This window comes from Bubalus bubalis, chromosome 8 (genome assembly GCF_019923935.1).
Source record: "Bubalus bubalis isolate 160015118507 breed Murrah chromosome 8, NDDB_SH_1, whole genome shotgun sequence".
Classification (NCBI taxonomy): Eukaryota; Metazoa; Chordata; class Mammalia; order Artiodactyla; family Bovidae; genus Bubalus; species Bubalus bubalis.
The window spans coordinates 44,366,000-44,383,906 of NC_059164.1; the positions used below are offsets into that span (position 1 = coordinate 44,366,000).

The following is a 17,907-nucleotide window of genomic DNA, read 5'->3' on the forward strand; positions in this document are numbered from 1 at the left end:
CGATGGCACCCCACTCCAGTACTCTTGCCTGGAAAATCCCATGGACGGAGGAGCCTGGTAGGCTGCAGTCCATGGGGTCGCGAAGAGCCGGACACAACTGAATGACTTCACTTTCACTTTTCACTTTCATGCATTGGAGAAGGAAATGGCAACCCATTCCAGTGTTCTTGCCTGGAGAATCCCAGGGACGGGGGAGCCTGGTGGGCTGCCGTCTATGGGGTCGCACAGAGTTGGACACGACTGAAGCTACTTAGCAGCAGCAGCAGCCTCCTCCTAGATTTCCAAAGTGGTCAACTCCTGACTCTAGTTAATCACTATTGTGTCATCCTACCGATGTTTCTGAAGTACTAATCACAGTCTTAAATTATTCATTTACTGCTTAATGTATAATTAAGTTTGCATATGATCATAGGGAGAAACAAACCTAAGAATGAAAGGTATCTGGACTAAGAGATTCTACAATCCTGAAACTCCACTGACATTAGCTATACAAGTCACTGGTCCAATCTTGATAAAAGTAATTAGCCTCCAATTAAATTAATTTTAAAACAAAGGAGATCTTATTAAACAAATGTGGGATGGAAAAGCTTCTTGGACTTTATGTAAGACAGCATGAAAATAAAACATCTCATGAGAAATTTTATTAAAATAGTCATTAAAGTGATTTCAATTTTCACTGTGATCATGATGGACCACCTTGAAGGGAGAATATGTTAGTCACTTTAGATATTAACACTTGGTGAAGAGGGTTTTTACGTGTAATGATGGGAAAGTAAAAATTCAAGATTAATAAACACAGTAAGATTTATCTTTAAATCTATCAGTATTCTGTTTTCAGTCTTCTTTCCCAAGATAACTTACTTATAGACATAATAATGACTTTTCAAATGGTTCATGTTCAATTAATACAAAAGACTAAGTGCTAGGTGGATTGGAAGGTCATCTTTGTGTTTCAATCCTGAATGCAAAATGTAACAACAACAACAACAAAGATGAAATCCTTACCAAAGGGTCCAGTCATGGCCACAGTATGGCTGAACATTTCCAAGGTAGAATCCCAGAGACTGAGTGACTTCCACAAGATTGGTAAAGTCAAGACTAATGCTGTTGAAAAGTACAGATGTCATGATAATCTCATCAATAGCCCATACATCCTCTCCCTGGGAAGAATGGTATGGTTGCCACCATCTGAACTGAATTCCAAACTGTCTTGCATCATCTGGTAATTCTACGGAGATTATTCTAAAGCAGAAAACAGAAGTAAAAATTTGGATTATTTCGGTGTCTTAAAATACAAACATTTATAGCAGGATCTTGTTTTCTGCAGTATAATATTTGAAAAAATAATTCTCCCACTATGACAAACATTTTTGAGATTTTCCAGTTTCTTGTCTGACTGCAACAAAGTCTTCTTGATACATCCAAAAATATGACTCCTTTCACTCAGTTGCTCTCAGAGACACTAACCCAATAAAACACAGTTGTCAATGTGGCAAGATTCGCCTAAGTCTGGTAAAGAATATTGGCAGCTTGTTACACATATTATAGTTTTGGACTGGTAGGAACCATGGCAGTTTCTCATTCCCATGAGTTTAGCATAGTGTGCGAGGTCACTTGCTCTGTCATGGTGGCCATGACAACAAACCTGCATCTGACAAATGGGGAAGAAAATTAAGAATAATATCTAATTTCCAGGAGCAATCATTGTACACAGCAGCAGGAACCATACATTAATTGCCACTGCAATGACATCTGCTTGAAAGCTCCATAAATCACAGTACCATGCTGCTCACATCCATATACAAGGTGAGATGTGAAGCGAATGGCAAATGGAACATTTATCTCCATCAATGTACAATTAAACACCAGGAGAGTTGTCTGCGTTAACGCACACTGAAAGGACTGAATCTTTTTCCTAGTGAGCAAAGAAAAACTCCCTAAGGCAGGTAACTAGTTGGATAACTGAGAAAAAAATTCTTTAAAAACTTCAAAGTCTGAGGCTGGATTTACTGAAAAATTAGATTGATTTTCATATTTGTATTATGTTCATCTTTTAATTATTACACAAAGAAGCATTAAATCACATTTTGAAAATATAATTTTTGTGTACTGAAACTTATTAAAAATAAAGTCTATTTTTTCTTTAAATAATTTGTACATGAAAATATGGGGTGGAATAACCTGATTACAATCATTGATGATATAAACAGTAAAAAAGTGGTAGGACTTTTTGAAATGTGAGTAAACAGACTTTTTAAACAGGATAAAAAATAATGTTTAAATACAGAAATATAAACTAAAAAGCATTTCTTTTTTTTTTTAAAGACATAGTTACTATAAGTTTATTATTTTTAAATACATAATTTGCTAATATTTTAACCAATGTGAGTTTATTAAAAGAATAAAATTTATTTCAGTAATTCTCACTTTATTTTTTCTAAATATTTATTAAATAATTAAATATTATTTATGTCAACATAGCAAAGAAATAATAAAATAATCAAACTATATTCAAACTGGCTTAACAATAAAAATATCATACATTAATTTAATAATATTATTGTATTAGCATTGTTATTAGAAAATTATAATTTTATATTAATAATTTTAAAAGCAGGTATTATTCTTTCTGATGAAACTATACACAATGTTAAAAATTAACAACTGAGAAGTAGAATTTCTCAGGAAATTTTAAAGAAAATAAAGTGTATATGTGTGTGATAACAGTAATTGAAGTGACTGATATTTTCATCAGCAGAGATGTTAAGACTGTGAGTCTGTAATCAGACTCCTGGCACCTAATGGTTGACAAATTTGCAGCTGCAGGGAAGGTATTTAACCTCTATGCGCTTCAGCATCTTCATCTGTGAAACTGGGATAATACTATCCTTACGGCAAAGTCATAGACTTTTTTCTGTTTTTCACCATTTTATCTTAGCACCTAGAACCTGGTATATAAAAGGGACTTAATAAATTCTTTCTGCATAGAATAAGTACATATTATCAGTGTACTCTGATAGAGATTCAAACACAAAGGCAAAATGAGGTTAAAGATTTTCTTTTAGGTTAAGCAGCTTTTAAGTGACAATGCCACGGTACGGATCTAGTGAACACGGCTCTAGAGTCTGTGTTCTTTATCGCTACATTATATCTTCAGGTGGGGTGGGAGTCTCTGTTTTTCCTACTCTATACCTATTACAGTAACTGGCTAGTAAAGCTATGGAACCATTTGATCTGACTATTCCTAGATGAAAACCCAGGAATTTAAGTCAACTTTCTGTTTCAAGATTCCCTTTTTGGATATGTACTAAGCTCATGGATTTCTTATAATCAATAATCAAGACAAAAATAAAATATTGTTAGACTTTATAATTTTAGAATAAAAAAACAAGCCCCATAATTAAGAAAAATCTAGAATAATATCAGTTTCACCAACAATATAAAGTTTTATATTTTAGTTTACAAGACAGTCTAATCAGTTAAGAGTTAAAAGATTAACTCAGATATATACAGACTTTAACTTTTATAAATATAAATAACAAGCAGAACTCTTCATTTATTGAGAGAACTACAGGTAAGCAAATTATTAGAAATCAGCTAGGAATAACAGGAGTTAGCCAACTAGCATATCTAATAGGGATCACACTTCATTTTCTAACAACCATGGCAGAAAGGGACAATATGAAATTCACAGCAATTACAGATAGCAATTTATACTGAAGAAAACTCAGCAAATGGCTGAAGGCATGAAGATATAATTAACTGTCCTATGGTGAGTTTACATGGTTTGTATTATTTATCATATAAAATGTAATTTAGTGTCTAGAATATATCAAATTCTACTTCTGCTATGTTACCCTTTATTAATATTTATGTAAGAGGAAGGAAGAGTCTCTTGGACAGAGGCAATATATATAAAATGAAAGTATTCTTGGTACCACTACCATATTCTCCATTTAAAAAAACCTCCACTCTGATCTTAATCTTTCAAGCTGTGCACATAACTAGTGTTGAAAAGCCACCTTGATTCTGCTTAGAAGAAAAATGTTGCTGTCAAATGGCAGGCAAGATAAAACGTACCTTTGCAATAGCACATTAAATCTATAATTATTTTTCATATCAACAAAGATTAATTAAATTTCATGCTACAAATTGATTACTGAATTTGAAACTGTCTATCTTTGTTAGAAAAAAATGTATTTTAGGCAAGTTTAACTTAGGACAATGATATTTTCTTCACGCTTTCATTATTTTTTATTATCACCTTGAGTTTTGCTAGATTTTCTCTTAATGCTTATTATGGAGAGTCTACAAAATGTTTCTTTAGGATTCATATGTCTCTACTGAGTGAGAACATTGAGTTTAGTCTTGTGTCTACCCCTAGAGGGAATAGATTCAACACATTTGGTGCATTCTTAAATTTTATAACATATAATATTTACTACTCATAATAATTGTTAAATACTATCTCTATTACATGGTACCTCATTTTCTAATGAAAATATCAATAAAAGTTCTCATGTATTTGCAAATACTTAAATATAGGGATAGCTCTAGGTGAAACTTCAAAGTATATAAAATCATCATTGCCCTGTTTTTTTGCCATGATGCCAATGCACACTTCAGTGTCCAAAGTCTCAAGTCTTTTTCACATCTTTCCATGTTCAACATGTATGTACTTCCAGGAAGGCAAACTTTATTAGCTCTTTATATTTGACAGTGGATATAAGCCACAGGGATACCTACTTTAGTGCTATTTTAACTTTCCCATCTTCCTCTTCTGCTGTTTTAAAGGAATTTCAGTCAGCAGGTCAAAAAGTGTTCTAGAAAAGGATGTGACTCTTTGGATACATTTGAAATTGTATCACAAATGGTGATTATCACTACCCAAACTGAAGGATGGCTCTGCTTCAAGTAAAACTTAAATCTCACAATTGTGACTGTAGACTGTGAAATATATAAGCCAAAGAGAAATAGCAGTGGCCTGAAGAAAGGGCTTTAAATACAGCCTCCACTCCATCTTTGCCAGGGATGAGATATATGCTAGAAAAATATCTTTGTACTTACAACTCAATTATGTTACATGCACATTTAAAAAAATCAGTCATAAGATTTTATGAGTTATCTCATATGATTTATTATAATTTATCATATATTGCTGACAAATATTTGTCAACAGCATTTGTAATTTAGTACTATATTAAAATCTTATCTAATAGTTTGTACTATAGTTGAAAAGGGATAAAAGTGTTAATTATTTTTCTCTTTCCTAGACATAAAAACATATTTCCCTTAGATACACATTTCAGAATATGAGAATAAATTTTTTCAAATTACCAGAAGTCAGCAGGGCAAACAGATTACAAGAATGTAGCTTGCTAGTTTTTCATTGCAAGAGGCATCAATCCTTATCCTTACCATCTCTCAATGCAAAAGTATCTAGGCTCTTACACCACTTGAACAAAGATTTCCTTAGGAAAGAAATATCATCCTCCCATTTTTCCAAATGCTTTCCAACATACCTGGGCTCATGATAGTTGAGATATGAATAATGCTCCAAGAGTTTCCAAGTTATCCCATTATCATAAGAATAATGTAATAAAACACCTTCACCAGGTTGGTCAGGGGCTTTGCACGTGCTCAGAACAGACTTGCTTCCCAGCCTCAATGTGAACTGGAGAAACCTAGACATGAACTGTCTATAATTAGTGTGCATAAACATTTAAAACATTCATTGTGGCTTTTAAAGAATTTTGAACCAATTTCAATAAACTACTCAAAAGCTGTAGGTTTCCATTCATCCCTCTTCTATAAAATGTAAGCAATTTCACTGAGATATATATGAATATATGTAGAAAATGAGGTCAATACATGTGTTTTATAGACATCTATTTATACAAATATAACCATATGTTTACACATATTTGTATACTACATACTTGTGTACATACACTTAAAACGTCAATCATTCTCTTGCTACATTATTTATTAAGCACTGGGGGAAGGGAAGATGTAGGGTAAATCTAATCAGCCTCTGCAAGCTGCCAAATAAATAAAACTACATAAATAATTAACTAGCCCTTGGCTTAAGAACAGTTTTGATGCTAACATTTCATATTTAAAAAAAAATCTAGTCAGTCATTAGTATCTTAAAATCATAATGAGCCTTTTAATGTATTAAAAACTAGGGCAAATTAACCCTATATAAACTATAAGCTTCCTCTCATCTTGACTGAAAATCAGAAGATATATATATATATATATATATATATATATTAGTAACAAAGGAAAAAAAAGAAAATTAATAGATATGAATTCAATCTTTGCTATCTTATTTCTGTATGTATTTCATTCTGCTTTAACTCACCTGGATTGTGAGCTGTCAAGGAAAGATGTGATTAACTGACGCCTCCCATCTTTGTTGAAAACCAGGGCCTTACCACTGGCCAAGACACCACAGCCAAAGCTGACTTCAGCACCACGGATAGAGTAAAAATTATGGTAAGATGAGAGCCTGGAACTGCCAAAGCTTTCAGAAATAAACATTGGGAATGTCTGGGATGCCATCTCACAAGCTGGCCCAGAAAATCCAGGGTCACATCTGAAAGACAGACAATGAAATTAAATCCTAAACATTAGTCCTTTCAGAGATTTCTTTATTTACTTTAGGGATGAGGAAGTCCAGAAGCCAGTATTTGAATGAATGGTGAGCAAGGCTTATTTGTTTCTGGAGAATACTGAATTTGAAGGCTTGATTTGGGAGAAGTTACTGTAAATACTCTAAAAGAATACAGTCCTGCTGTAAAAAAAAAAAATTATGATTAAAATATTTATTTAGCACTTGCCCTCAACCAATGCCAATAATTTACCTGCAAATGTATCTATATTTGTCCATATTTCCAATTTAAAATCTTTGTAAAAGTTATATTATGTGTATGCAATTTTATTCACAATGATGTTCATTAAATTTATAAAAGAAACAATGTAGGTAAAATACTTCTATAGGATATCTAGAATAAATTTCCTTTAGAAACAAACATAAAAATACATGCTATATTTTTTACAGTAATTACTGGAAATATTCAGAAAAGACTGGAAAATAAATCTATTTTTATTTCAAACTGAATTGGCATTATAAAGGGAATGCATACACCCTTGACCTAGATAGGTGTCCTTAGCAGAACTGGTTGTCTCTCAGTGGAATCCCACATTAGCAGTGCTTCGAGAAAAAGCAAATTCCCCCTTTACACACATTACACAACAGCCTGCCCGCTGCCATATAAGGATGTACTGTATGTATGTGAGCTGACTAGAATATAGATAGAGTTACCTGAGTCTTCTGTTAGTGACAGAACTCATCACAGATGACTTAATAACTGAATATCAGAAACTTCTTATATTTTAAGGAGTTTGTTCATCAGGAATCAGTTTCAAATTCTTTATTTGTACAGCACTATTTCCTTCTCACAATAATTACTATATTACCCATTATAAAATTAAATTGGTATCTTTTTGGGTGGGCGGCAGGTTTCTAAGCATTCAAAAATTTCTAAAACCTGAAACAAGCCTTTTATTTTTATTTATTTATTGAAATTTTAATTGAAGTATATTTGATTTATAAGGTTGGGTTTGTTTTTGGTGTATGGAAAAGTGATTCAGATATATATATATTGCTTTTCAAATTATTTTACATTATGGTTTATTATAGGATATTGAATACAGTTGTCTGTGCTATACAGTAGGTCCTTGTTGCTTATCTATTTTGTATACATAGGGTGTATCTGCTAGTTCCAAACTCTTAATTTGTCCCTCCTCCACTGCTTTTCCTGTTTGGTAACCATTAGTTTATTTTCTATGTCTGTGAGTCTGTGGAACATGTCTTTTATAAAGCAAGTGCACCAACAAGGTGATATTATAGCAACACTTACAGACTACTTCATTAGCACAAATGCAGAAACTGAGATCTATGCCAGCCTCACAGAGGGTCCCTGGAGTATGTGAATGTCCTGAAATCAAATGCGAAATTTTATATGTATTGGATATTCCTTGGGAGGTTTATGTTATCATCATTTTATCAAAGAGGCTGCATCCTAAAAGGCCAAGAACTATTGTAGCACACAGCTAAGGTTGTCTTGGCATTAGGGATGGGAGTGGAAAAGAAGACCAATATTTACAGAGCAAGTAAATACGCCTCAAACAGTTCACTTCTTTCTCAGGTTATCCCTTTGACTTAGTCCAACTCTGAATAGCCAAGCAGTTTCTAAAAAGGATAAAAAGTCAGCTAAAGAGGACACATTTTTAACACTGGAAAACAATTCAGTTTACCATAGCCACAAATTGGAATTAATGCTCCCCAGTAAGATTATCTATTGCCAGAGTGCTTTTCAGGGCAAATGTATATCTGTATATTAAATGTATCTTCTTCAGTCTAGTGATTGGGGGAAACTGGTGATCATTTAGAGTAGACTCACTTTGGAGTCACTTCCCATCTTGAAAGTGTATTTTAATCAAAAGTTACATAATTGGGATAGAATGCTGATAAGGAGTTCACTCAAATATATAATACCTTTGTAGCCTTTGTTTTGCAGCAGAATAGTAGGCTAGCACACACTGAGGATTTCAGGAATGTCCAGAGGCTCTTCCAACTCCAAATATGTTCCTTATTGGTTCATCTATGCACCCTTAAATGTGGCATTACCATCACCTTGAATGTCAGGGGAAGAAGCCCGCCCCACTCTTAAGACACACAGATGACACCTGTGTAGGAAGGTGTCTAATACTCTCTGTCCTCATTAGCATCTCTAACAGAAATAAGCTTATCAGGATAATGAGTTGTCAGTTTAGAAAACCAGGCCTTTTTGCCCCAGTTGCTTAATAATAAAATATTAAATATATTTCCCAAGGGAAATGCTCAGTTTTTCTATTGAAAATTGCTCTTTTTGTAAGTAATCCTCTGTCCAGTATTACTTTTGATAGTTACCACCCCATGGTCTTCAGCTACTTCTGATCACATGTTACATAGGGTTAACACTAACCATTTTGTCATTAAAAATATATTGACTTGATTAAAAACAAAACAAAACAAAACAGGCCTGGGGACTGTACACAGCCAAGGAAGTGTTAGAAAGCAGGAGAGGTGGAATCCTGGTAGCAAATAACAGTAGTGACTAAGGGAGCATAGTGGGGAGAACAGCTGCAGAGGCCCAAATTCAAGGATCTGTTTAAAGGACATAAATGGTATTGAATGTGAATTACTTTTCTGTGAAATTCTGCTTAAAATTGAAAGGCATACATTGCTGGAAAAGGAGGTAGTGGCCAAACGTTTAGCCCAGTCACAAATGAAGAAAACCAATGGATGTTAAGAAACATTGCCAGGAACAGGGACAAAACTAAAGTTCTAACTGGTGAAAAAATTTCGCAAGACCTCAGCAGGAAGAAAAGGCTACAATTATTCAGGATAATGTATAGTGTCTAAAAAAAAGATGCTCAAAAGGCATCTGCCATTCAGATTTCTGTTTGTATCCATCATGGGTGACACAGATGGCTGCCTTAACAAAGTTATTTAATGCTAACAGAGATACTGTACACAAAATAATGAGGTACACAGTGTAACCATTGTAATTATAGATAGGTATTTCAGAAATAGCACTTTCTATTTTCATTAATAAAAGCAGCTGTCATTTTAGATAATTTGCTTTCAAAATTTTTCAGGACAACTTTAGAAATTACAAAAATGTCAGCTTCTCTGTGTTAATTTTATTTGAAATGCACTAAAGAAGAGGATGATCTGTCTACGGATAATGAGTAAGGATAAACTCGAGGAAAATACCAGTTGATGTTTCATAGTTCTAATGAGTCGGTGTTTCTGGGCAGGAGCTGGTAGTTTTATTAAAAAAAGGCAGAGATGCTTATTCTATTTTGAGATAAAATGGGAACTTTTCAATTCTTTACATATATTTCCATTACAAACATTTCCATTATGCAGAATGGTGTCTCTGTTAATTAAATTCATTGAAATACAGTTAAAAAAGTTAACCCGAGACTCATCGTGACAGAGTAAGTGGATGTAGAACTTACCCCTACCCTATGAACACATTAAAAATACATCTATATATGTAACAATTCTCATGTAAAACTAAGTGGAAACTGGCAGAACTCTCACACAACCAAAGCTGTAAGAAAGGTGGTCATGTAACCAGGTAGGATGGGAAAAAATAGGCATCAGTTGGGTCCTGTACCTCTAGGAGGGGTTCCCTTGGGTGCTGGGAGAATGGCTGGGACAGACAGAAGGGCTGCAGAAGCCTAGACTCCACTTGCCAGGAGTAGGAGGGTGCTGGCTTGCCAACAGATAGGGCAGAGAGAGCTCTGGACTAGCGGCTGCCACCTCACTGTGCTCCCCAGTCCAAGCTGGGTGAATACCCAGCCCTGTTCACTCTGCAACACAGCTTGGCATGGCATCTAGAGCTGACAGGTCCTGGGAGAAAACTTGATATAGGGACACAGGAGCAGCTCTGCAGTCTGGGATGTGGTTTGGGTGGGACAAGTCCACTTGTTCTGGTAGCACCATGGAAGCAGCACAGACCTCTGATGGCAGAGCAGCTACTGGAGCCCCTGCAACTGGCTCCCAGCCAAAAGAATGTTGCAGCCCCGCCCACTCCACGCCACAGATTGGTGCTAGATCTCCAGCAGACAGGTCCTGGGGGAAGACTAGGTCTAGGGACAAAGAAAAGGCTTGGGGGTCTGGGGTATGGTCCAGCTGGGGTGGCAGCAGTCATTTTTGGCACTTAAACAGCACCCCAGAAGCAGCCCAGACCTCTGACGGCAGTTCAACCACTTCAATTTCTGAAACCACAAGCTCTGACCCTCTGTCCCAGCTGAGCAAATGCTCTGGCTCTGCCAACTCCATGCCACAACCTTGCACTAGATCTAGGAAATGAAAACAGAGAAAAGGATGCAAACTTGGGCTGTGTCTGAGTAGAGTTGCAGATACCAACACAGGCAGCACATCAGACTTTTGTAAGCACAAGAGCCTTACTTATTTCAGCACTCTCCTTTGGGCCAAAGGCCTCAGTGTCAGGAGAAAGAATAACACGTACTTAAAGGGAACTCAAGGCTGTATATTGTCACCCTGCTTATTTAACTTATAGGCAGATACATCACGAGAAAAGCTGGACTGGAAGAAACACAAGCTGGAATCAAGATTGCCGGGAGAAATATCAATAACCTCAGATATGCAGATGACACCACCCTTATGGCAGAAAGTGAAGAGGAACTCAAAAGCCTCTTGATGAAAGTGAAAGTGGAGAGTGAAAAAGTTGGCTTAAAGCTCAACATTCAGAAAACGACGATCATGGCATCCGGTCCCATCACTTCATGGGAAATAGATGGGGAAACAGTGGAAACAGTGTCAGACTTTATTTTTCTGGGCTCCAAAATCACTGCAGATGGTGACTGCAGCCATGAAATTAAAAGACGCTTACTCCTTGGAAGGAAAGTTATGACCAACCTACATAGCATATTCAAAAGCACAGACATTACTTTGCCAACAAAGGTCCATCTAGTCAAGGCTATGGTTTTTCCAGTGGTCATGTATGGATGTGAGAGTTGGACTGTGAAGAAGGCTGAGCGCCGAAGAATTGACGCTTTTGAACTGTGGTGTTGGAGAAGACTCTTGAGAGTCCCTTGGACTGCAAGGAGATCCAACCAGCCCGTTCTGAAGGAGATCAGCCCTGGGATTTCTTTGGAAGGAATGATGCTAAAGCTGAAACTCCAGTACTTTGGCCACCTCATGGGAAGAGTTGACTCACTGGAAAAGACTCTGATGCTGGGAGGGATTGGAGGCAGGAGGAGAAGGGGACGACAGAGGATGAGATGGCTGGATGGCATCACTGACTCAATGGACACGAGTCTAGGTGAACTCTGGGAGTTGGTGATGGACAGAGAGGCCTGGCGTGCTGCGATACATGGGGTCGCAAAGAGTCGGACATGACTGAGCAACTGACCTGAACTGAAAGGGAACTGAGCCAGCTAGAGCCCAACCTTCAGCTTTTCCCCTCCAGCAACTGGAAAGCAGATCCAAGCCCTGACAGAACTCCAACAGTTACGGAGCAGAGAGGAGTTCCATCTCACACCCTGCATAGGATCTAGCTCTTCCAACATCAACCACACCCCCTATCAAGGTGATAGAGGCCAGCATATCCTGAGGAAAGATGTGGCTGGCATACAAATCAAATTCAGTCTCATGCTAAAGATACTGATGCACTCACATAAAAACACACTTTCAGGGCCACAATAGATAACTATTTCACCTAAATTCATAAAGACAGTGAAAGTTAAGTAAAATGAAACACAGGGTAACTACTCCCAATTGAAAGAGCAAGAGAAAACCCCTGAAAAAATAAACAATGAAACAGAGTCTAAAAGACACTGAGACAGAGTTGGTAATAAAAATGCCAACTAAATTAAGGAAGACTAGGAATATAAATGTAGATCATTTTAACATGTAATGAGAAACTATAGAGATGACCCAATCAAAAATAGATAATTCAGTTTCTGAGATAAAAAACCTTATAGATGCAATGAATAATCAAGTAAATGATACAGAAGAATGTATAAATAGAATAATGGAAATTACCCAATCAGAACAGCAGACAGGAAAACAAATGAAAAAATGAAACCAACATATAAGATCTATGGGATAATACAAAACATTCCTACTGTATGATAGGGGTTCCAGAATGAGAATAGGGAAAGAAGAGGATCAAAAATGTTTTTGAAGAAATTATGGCTGAAAACTGTCCAAACCCAAGAAGGAGACAGGAAGGAAAGTTATCCAGGTGCAGGAAGCACTGCTGCTGCTGCTAAGTCACTTCAGTCGTGTCCGACTCTGTGCGACCCCAGAGACGGCAGCCCACCAGGCTCCCCCGAACCTGGGATTCTCCAGGCAAGAACACTGGAGTGGGTTGCCATTTCCTTCTCCAATGCATGAAAGTGAAAAGTGAAAGTGAAGTCGCTCAGTCATGTCCAACTCTTCACAACCCCATGGACTGCAGCCTACCAGGCTCCTCTGTCCATGGGATTTTCCAGGCAAGAGTACTGGAGTGGGGTGCCATCGCTTTCTCTGGCAGGAAGCACAGAGGGTCCTAAATAAGATGAACCCAAACAGAACCACACTAAGACATGTAATTAAAAAAGGCAAAATTTAAATATAAAGAAAGAATTCTAAAGGCAGCAAGAGAAAAACAGAGTCATACATGAGGGAAAACCCATAAGGCTATTAGCTGATTTCTCTGCAGAAACTTTTCATGTCAGAAGGGAGTGGTATGATATATGAAGTCTTGAAAGGGAAAAATCTGTCACCTAGAACACTCTACCTGGCAATATTATAATTTTGAACAGAAGAAAAGATAAAGAATTTCTCAGAGAAGCAAAAACTAAAATAATTCAGCAATACTAAATGTATCCTAAAATAAATGTTGAAGGGTCTTCTTCAAATGGAAAAGAAGCAAGAATCAATAAGAAAGGAACTATATAGTGAGGACTGAAGATCACTTAAATAAGATAGGAAATAGATTTAAAAAAACAACAAAAAATTATAAAAGCAACCATAACTACAATAAACAGTAAAGGGATAAGCATGAAAATGTAAAAAAAAAAATGGCATAAAAAATATAACATGTAGGGGAGGGGAGTAAAAATGTAGATCTTTTACAATGTATTTGAACTTAAATGCCTATAAGTTTTATCAGTTTAAACAAGTAGATATAGCTATGGGTCAACATATATGAACCCATGCTGTGGTTTAGTCGCTAAGTCATGTCTGACTCTTGTGACCCCATGGGCTGTAGCCAGCCAGGCTCCTCTGTCCATAGGATTTTCCAGGCAAGAACACTGGAGTGGGTTGCCATTTCCTTCTCCAGGGGATCTTCCTGACCCAGGAATCAAACCCAGGTCTCCTGCACTGCAGGCATATTCTTTACTGACTGAACCACCAGGGAAACCCATGGTAACCACAAATGAAAAAATATACAAAAAATGCACAAAATTCAAAAAGAAAGAAACTGAAGTAAACTATAAAAGAAAATGATCAAACTACAAAGGGCAAAACAAAAAGGAAAAAGAAGAACTACAAAAACAACTGGAAAACAAGAAATAAAATGGCAGTAAGTACATAATTCTGGAGAGGATGTGGAAATAAGGGAATCTTGTACACTTCTGGTGGAAATGCTAATTGATACAGCTACTTGGAAAAGAGTATGGAAGTTCCTTAAAAAACTAAAAATAGAATTACCATATGATTCAGCAACTTCACTCCTGAGTATATATCCAGAAAAGACAAAAACTCTAATTTGAAAAAATATGTGCACTCCAATGTTCTCAGCAGTACTTTTATAATAGCTAAGATATGGAAGCAACTCAAGTGCCCATTAACAGATGATTTACTTAAGAAGACACGATATATATGTATAATCACATCTGAGTAATGGAAAGTTACTCAGCCATAAGGAAGAATGAAATATTGTCATTTGCGGCAACGTGGCTGGACCTAGAGAATATTATGCTTTTTGACGTAAGTCAGAAAGAGAAAACAAATACTGTATGATATCACTTGTACGTGGAATCTAAAAAATAATACAAATTAATGTATATAGCAGAACAGAAATGGATTCACAGACATAGAAAATAAACTTGTGGTTACTGAAGGGGAGAGGGAAAAGAGGAGGGACAAACTAGGGGTATCAGATTAATAGATGTAAACTAATATATATACAATAGATAAGCAACAAAAATTTACTGTACAGCACAGAAAACTATACTCATTACTTTGTAATAACCTATAATGCAATATATTAGGTTGGTGCAACAGTAATTGTGGTTTTGCATTGTTGAACTTTGCTGATTGATATTGGAATACACTCTTAAATAAATGTGGTTATACATCATTTTAATGTGCATTTCTTGCTTTATGTTTTTTTGCTAATGACTTATTACTTGCTTTGTATTTTTCGATTATTTTAGACTATGAAAATGATGTTAGACAAAAAGCAAATTTGAGTGATTTTCTTATTCGAGTTCAAACTGGGTCGTAAACCAGCAGAGACAACCTGTAACATCAACAACGCATTGGGCCCAGGAAGTGTTAACGAAAGTACAGTGCAGTGGTGGTTCAAGATGTTTTGCAAAGAAGACATGATGAAAAGAGTAGTGGCCAGCTGTCAGAAGTTAACGACCAACTGAGAGCATTCACTGAAGCTGATCCTCTTACAACTACACAAGAAGTTGCCCAAGAACTCAACGTCAACTATTCTATGGTCATTCTACATTTGAGGCAAATTGGAAAGGTGAAAGCTCAATAACTGGGTGACTCATAAGCTAAACTAAAAATCAAAATATTGTTGTTTTGAAGTGTTGTCTTCTCTTTTTCTACACAACAATGAACCATTTCTCGATAGGATCGTGATGTACAATGAAAAGTGGATTTCATACAACAATCAGTGACAACCAGTTCAGAGGCTGAATTGAGAAGAAGCTTCAAAATACTTCCCAAAGCCAAACTTGCTCCAAAAAAAGGTCATGGTCACTGTTTGGTGGTCTGCTGCCAGTCTGATCCACTACAGCTTTCTGAATCCCAGCAAAACCATTATATCTGAGAAGTATGCTCAGAAAACTGATGAGGTGCACCAAACCCTGCAATGCCTGCAGCTGTCATTGGTCAACAGAAAGGGCCTAATTCTTTTCCAAGACAATGCCTGACTGCACATAGAACAACCAACACTTCAAAAGTTGAATGAACTGAACTGAACTGAAGAGTACTGAAAGCTAAATAAAGGATAATCTTTCTGGAAAAAAAAAATTGAATGAATTGGGCTAGAAAGTTTTGCCTCATCTGGCATATTCACCTGACCTCTCGCCAACTGATTACTACTTCAAACATCTTGACAACTTTTTGCAGGGAAAAAGCTTCCACAACCAGCAGGAGGCATAAAAAGCTCTCCAAGACTTTGTAGAATCCTGAAGCATAGATTTTTATGCTAAAGGAATCAACAAATTTATTTTTCAATGGCAAAAATGTGTTGACTGTAAGTGTTTCTGTTTTGATTAATAAAGATGTGTTTGAGCCTAGTTATAATGATTTAAAATTCACTGTCTAAAATCACAATTATGTTTGCACCAATCTAATCTGCAAAAGTAATGAATCATTATGCTATTCACCTGACACTAACACAGTATTGTAAAGCAAGTATACTTCAAATAAAAAACAAAGCTAACCTGACACTAATCTCAGTGGTGACCAGTATTTTGCCTTATAAAGATAATTTACAAATGATCAGGTTCAAAACCCTTTTATGATTTTTCCATTAAGCAATTAATTAGTGACTTTTTAATTTGGAGGACAAGAAGAGACAGACTAGATGATCCATTGTTGAAAATGTATCTATATAACAAAGACTGTAGTTTCAGGGATTCTCAGGATATTTTATAATTAAATATTATAGAGGAATGATATAATAAATATGACTATCATTTTGCTATGAATATAACAGAATGGTCTGGTGGGAGGTAAGGTATTACACTGTTTATGTGTAATTTCATACTTCATATTCAATATCATTATTATGTGAAATTCTTTCTATATCATTTGAAGACCTAAAAGATTCTCAAAAGCAAGGAAGATTTGAAATAGCACTTAAAGATGATGGATTTTCTTATCAATTCTGTTAATTTGGCCTGCTTCAGTTTCCTTTCACATCAGGTTTATGGATCATCGTTGATTTTTATAATTCATTTACAAAGCATGCCAGGAATTCAAATACAATTCATGAACACTAGAACAAATTTATGGAGAAATATCATATTGAAGAAACTAAAGACATACAAGGCAGCCATCAAGATATGAAGAATTCAAATTTGTTCACAAATTTACATGAAGTATGCTACATTTGTTCACAATTTAGCCCAATAGAAAAATTATTTATTAAGCAACTTCCACTTACAAAATATATTCAATAATCTATTATGCTGAAATTCCATTTGGAGCATGCTACTTTTGGTCTTGAAAAACCTCAAAAGCCTAAAAAGGAAACTTAATTAATTATAAAACAAATTAATATCACCTGTGGTTTCAGTATATAAAGCACATATCAAAAAAGAGAAGTATAAATATTACTTAAAAATGCTTACTTGCAACCATGTCGAGTGCACTGTCCTCTGCCAGAACAGAATTTGAGACATGATGGACCAATATAAACTGCAGGGCAAAAGAGAGCATGTGAAAGATGGCAAAATCACAGGAAAGGCCAAGACCACCACCAGCATGTGAAACAATTTTGTGGAGCAATAGCCATGAAATCTCTTTCTTGCATGTATGTTGTGCATAAGGAATCCAGTTGACTTACAGAGTGCTGTGTGACAAGGTAAGTGTGTAGCTACAAATACACCAGAATGGTTTTAACTTAAATAATCCTTTCAAAATTTTAATCTGTCATAGCACAGAAAGTAGGAACATAGTAATTTGGGTTCTTAATGCAGTCTCTTCATCTAAAACGGTTTCAGGCAGAATATTAGTGCCTCTGTCTTGGACTTTCTCCCAAGTTGATATTCTTTGGGTGGAAATTAAGAATTTACAAAAGATCAATTTGATAGATCACAAAGTGGACAGATTATAATTTAATTTAAAAATATCATTTCATTTTCATCTGAGGAAAATCTATATCACTGCAGATGACTATTACATGTACTTCTAAATATTAATCTATCCTTCCTCAAGTGCAGACTTAATATCTGTGGTTGAGCATAAAGTCTTCTCTATACTTGTAGAGCTTTTTAAAAATGGTAGGTTTGACTGATAATGATATTACAAACCTAAATTCTAACCGTGGGAATGATGAGAAAAGGGGCCCTGATTGT

The 17,907-nt window shown here is 35.8% G+C and overlaps 1 protein-coding gene across 1 annotated transcript in view; it reads right to left on the minus strand.

Annotated features, from left to right (window-relative positions):
* Positions 1–17,907, minus strand: part of RELN (reelin) — a 553,128-nt gene that overhangs the window by 178,840 nt on the left and 356,381 nt on the right. The window contains exons 17-20 of the mRNA XM_006053468.4: positions 17,182–17,248; positions 6,368–6,601; positions 5,523–5,684; positions 1,006–1,242 (exon numbers count right to left, since the gene is read on the minus strand). Of these exons, the coding sequence (XP_006053530.3) occupies positions 1,006–1,242; positions 5,523–5,684; positions 6,368–6,601; positions 17,182–17,248 (700 nt within the window). The remainder of the gene's footprint in view (positions 1–1,005; positions 1,243–5,522; positions 5,685–6,367; positions 6,602–17,181; positions 17,249–17,907) is intronic.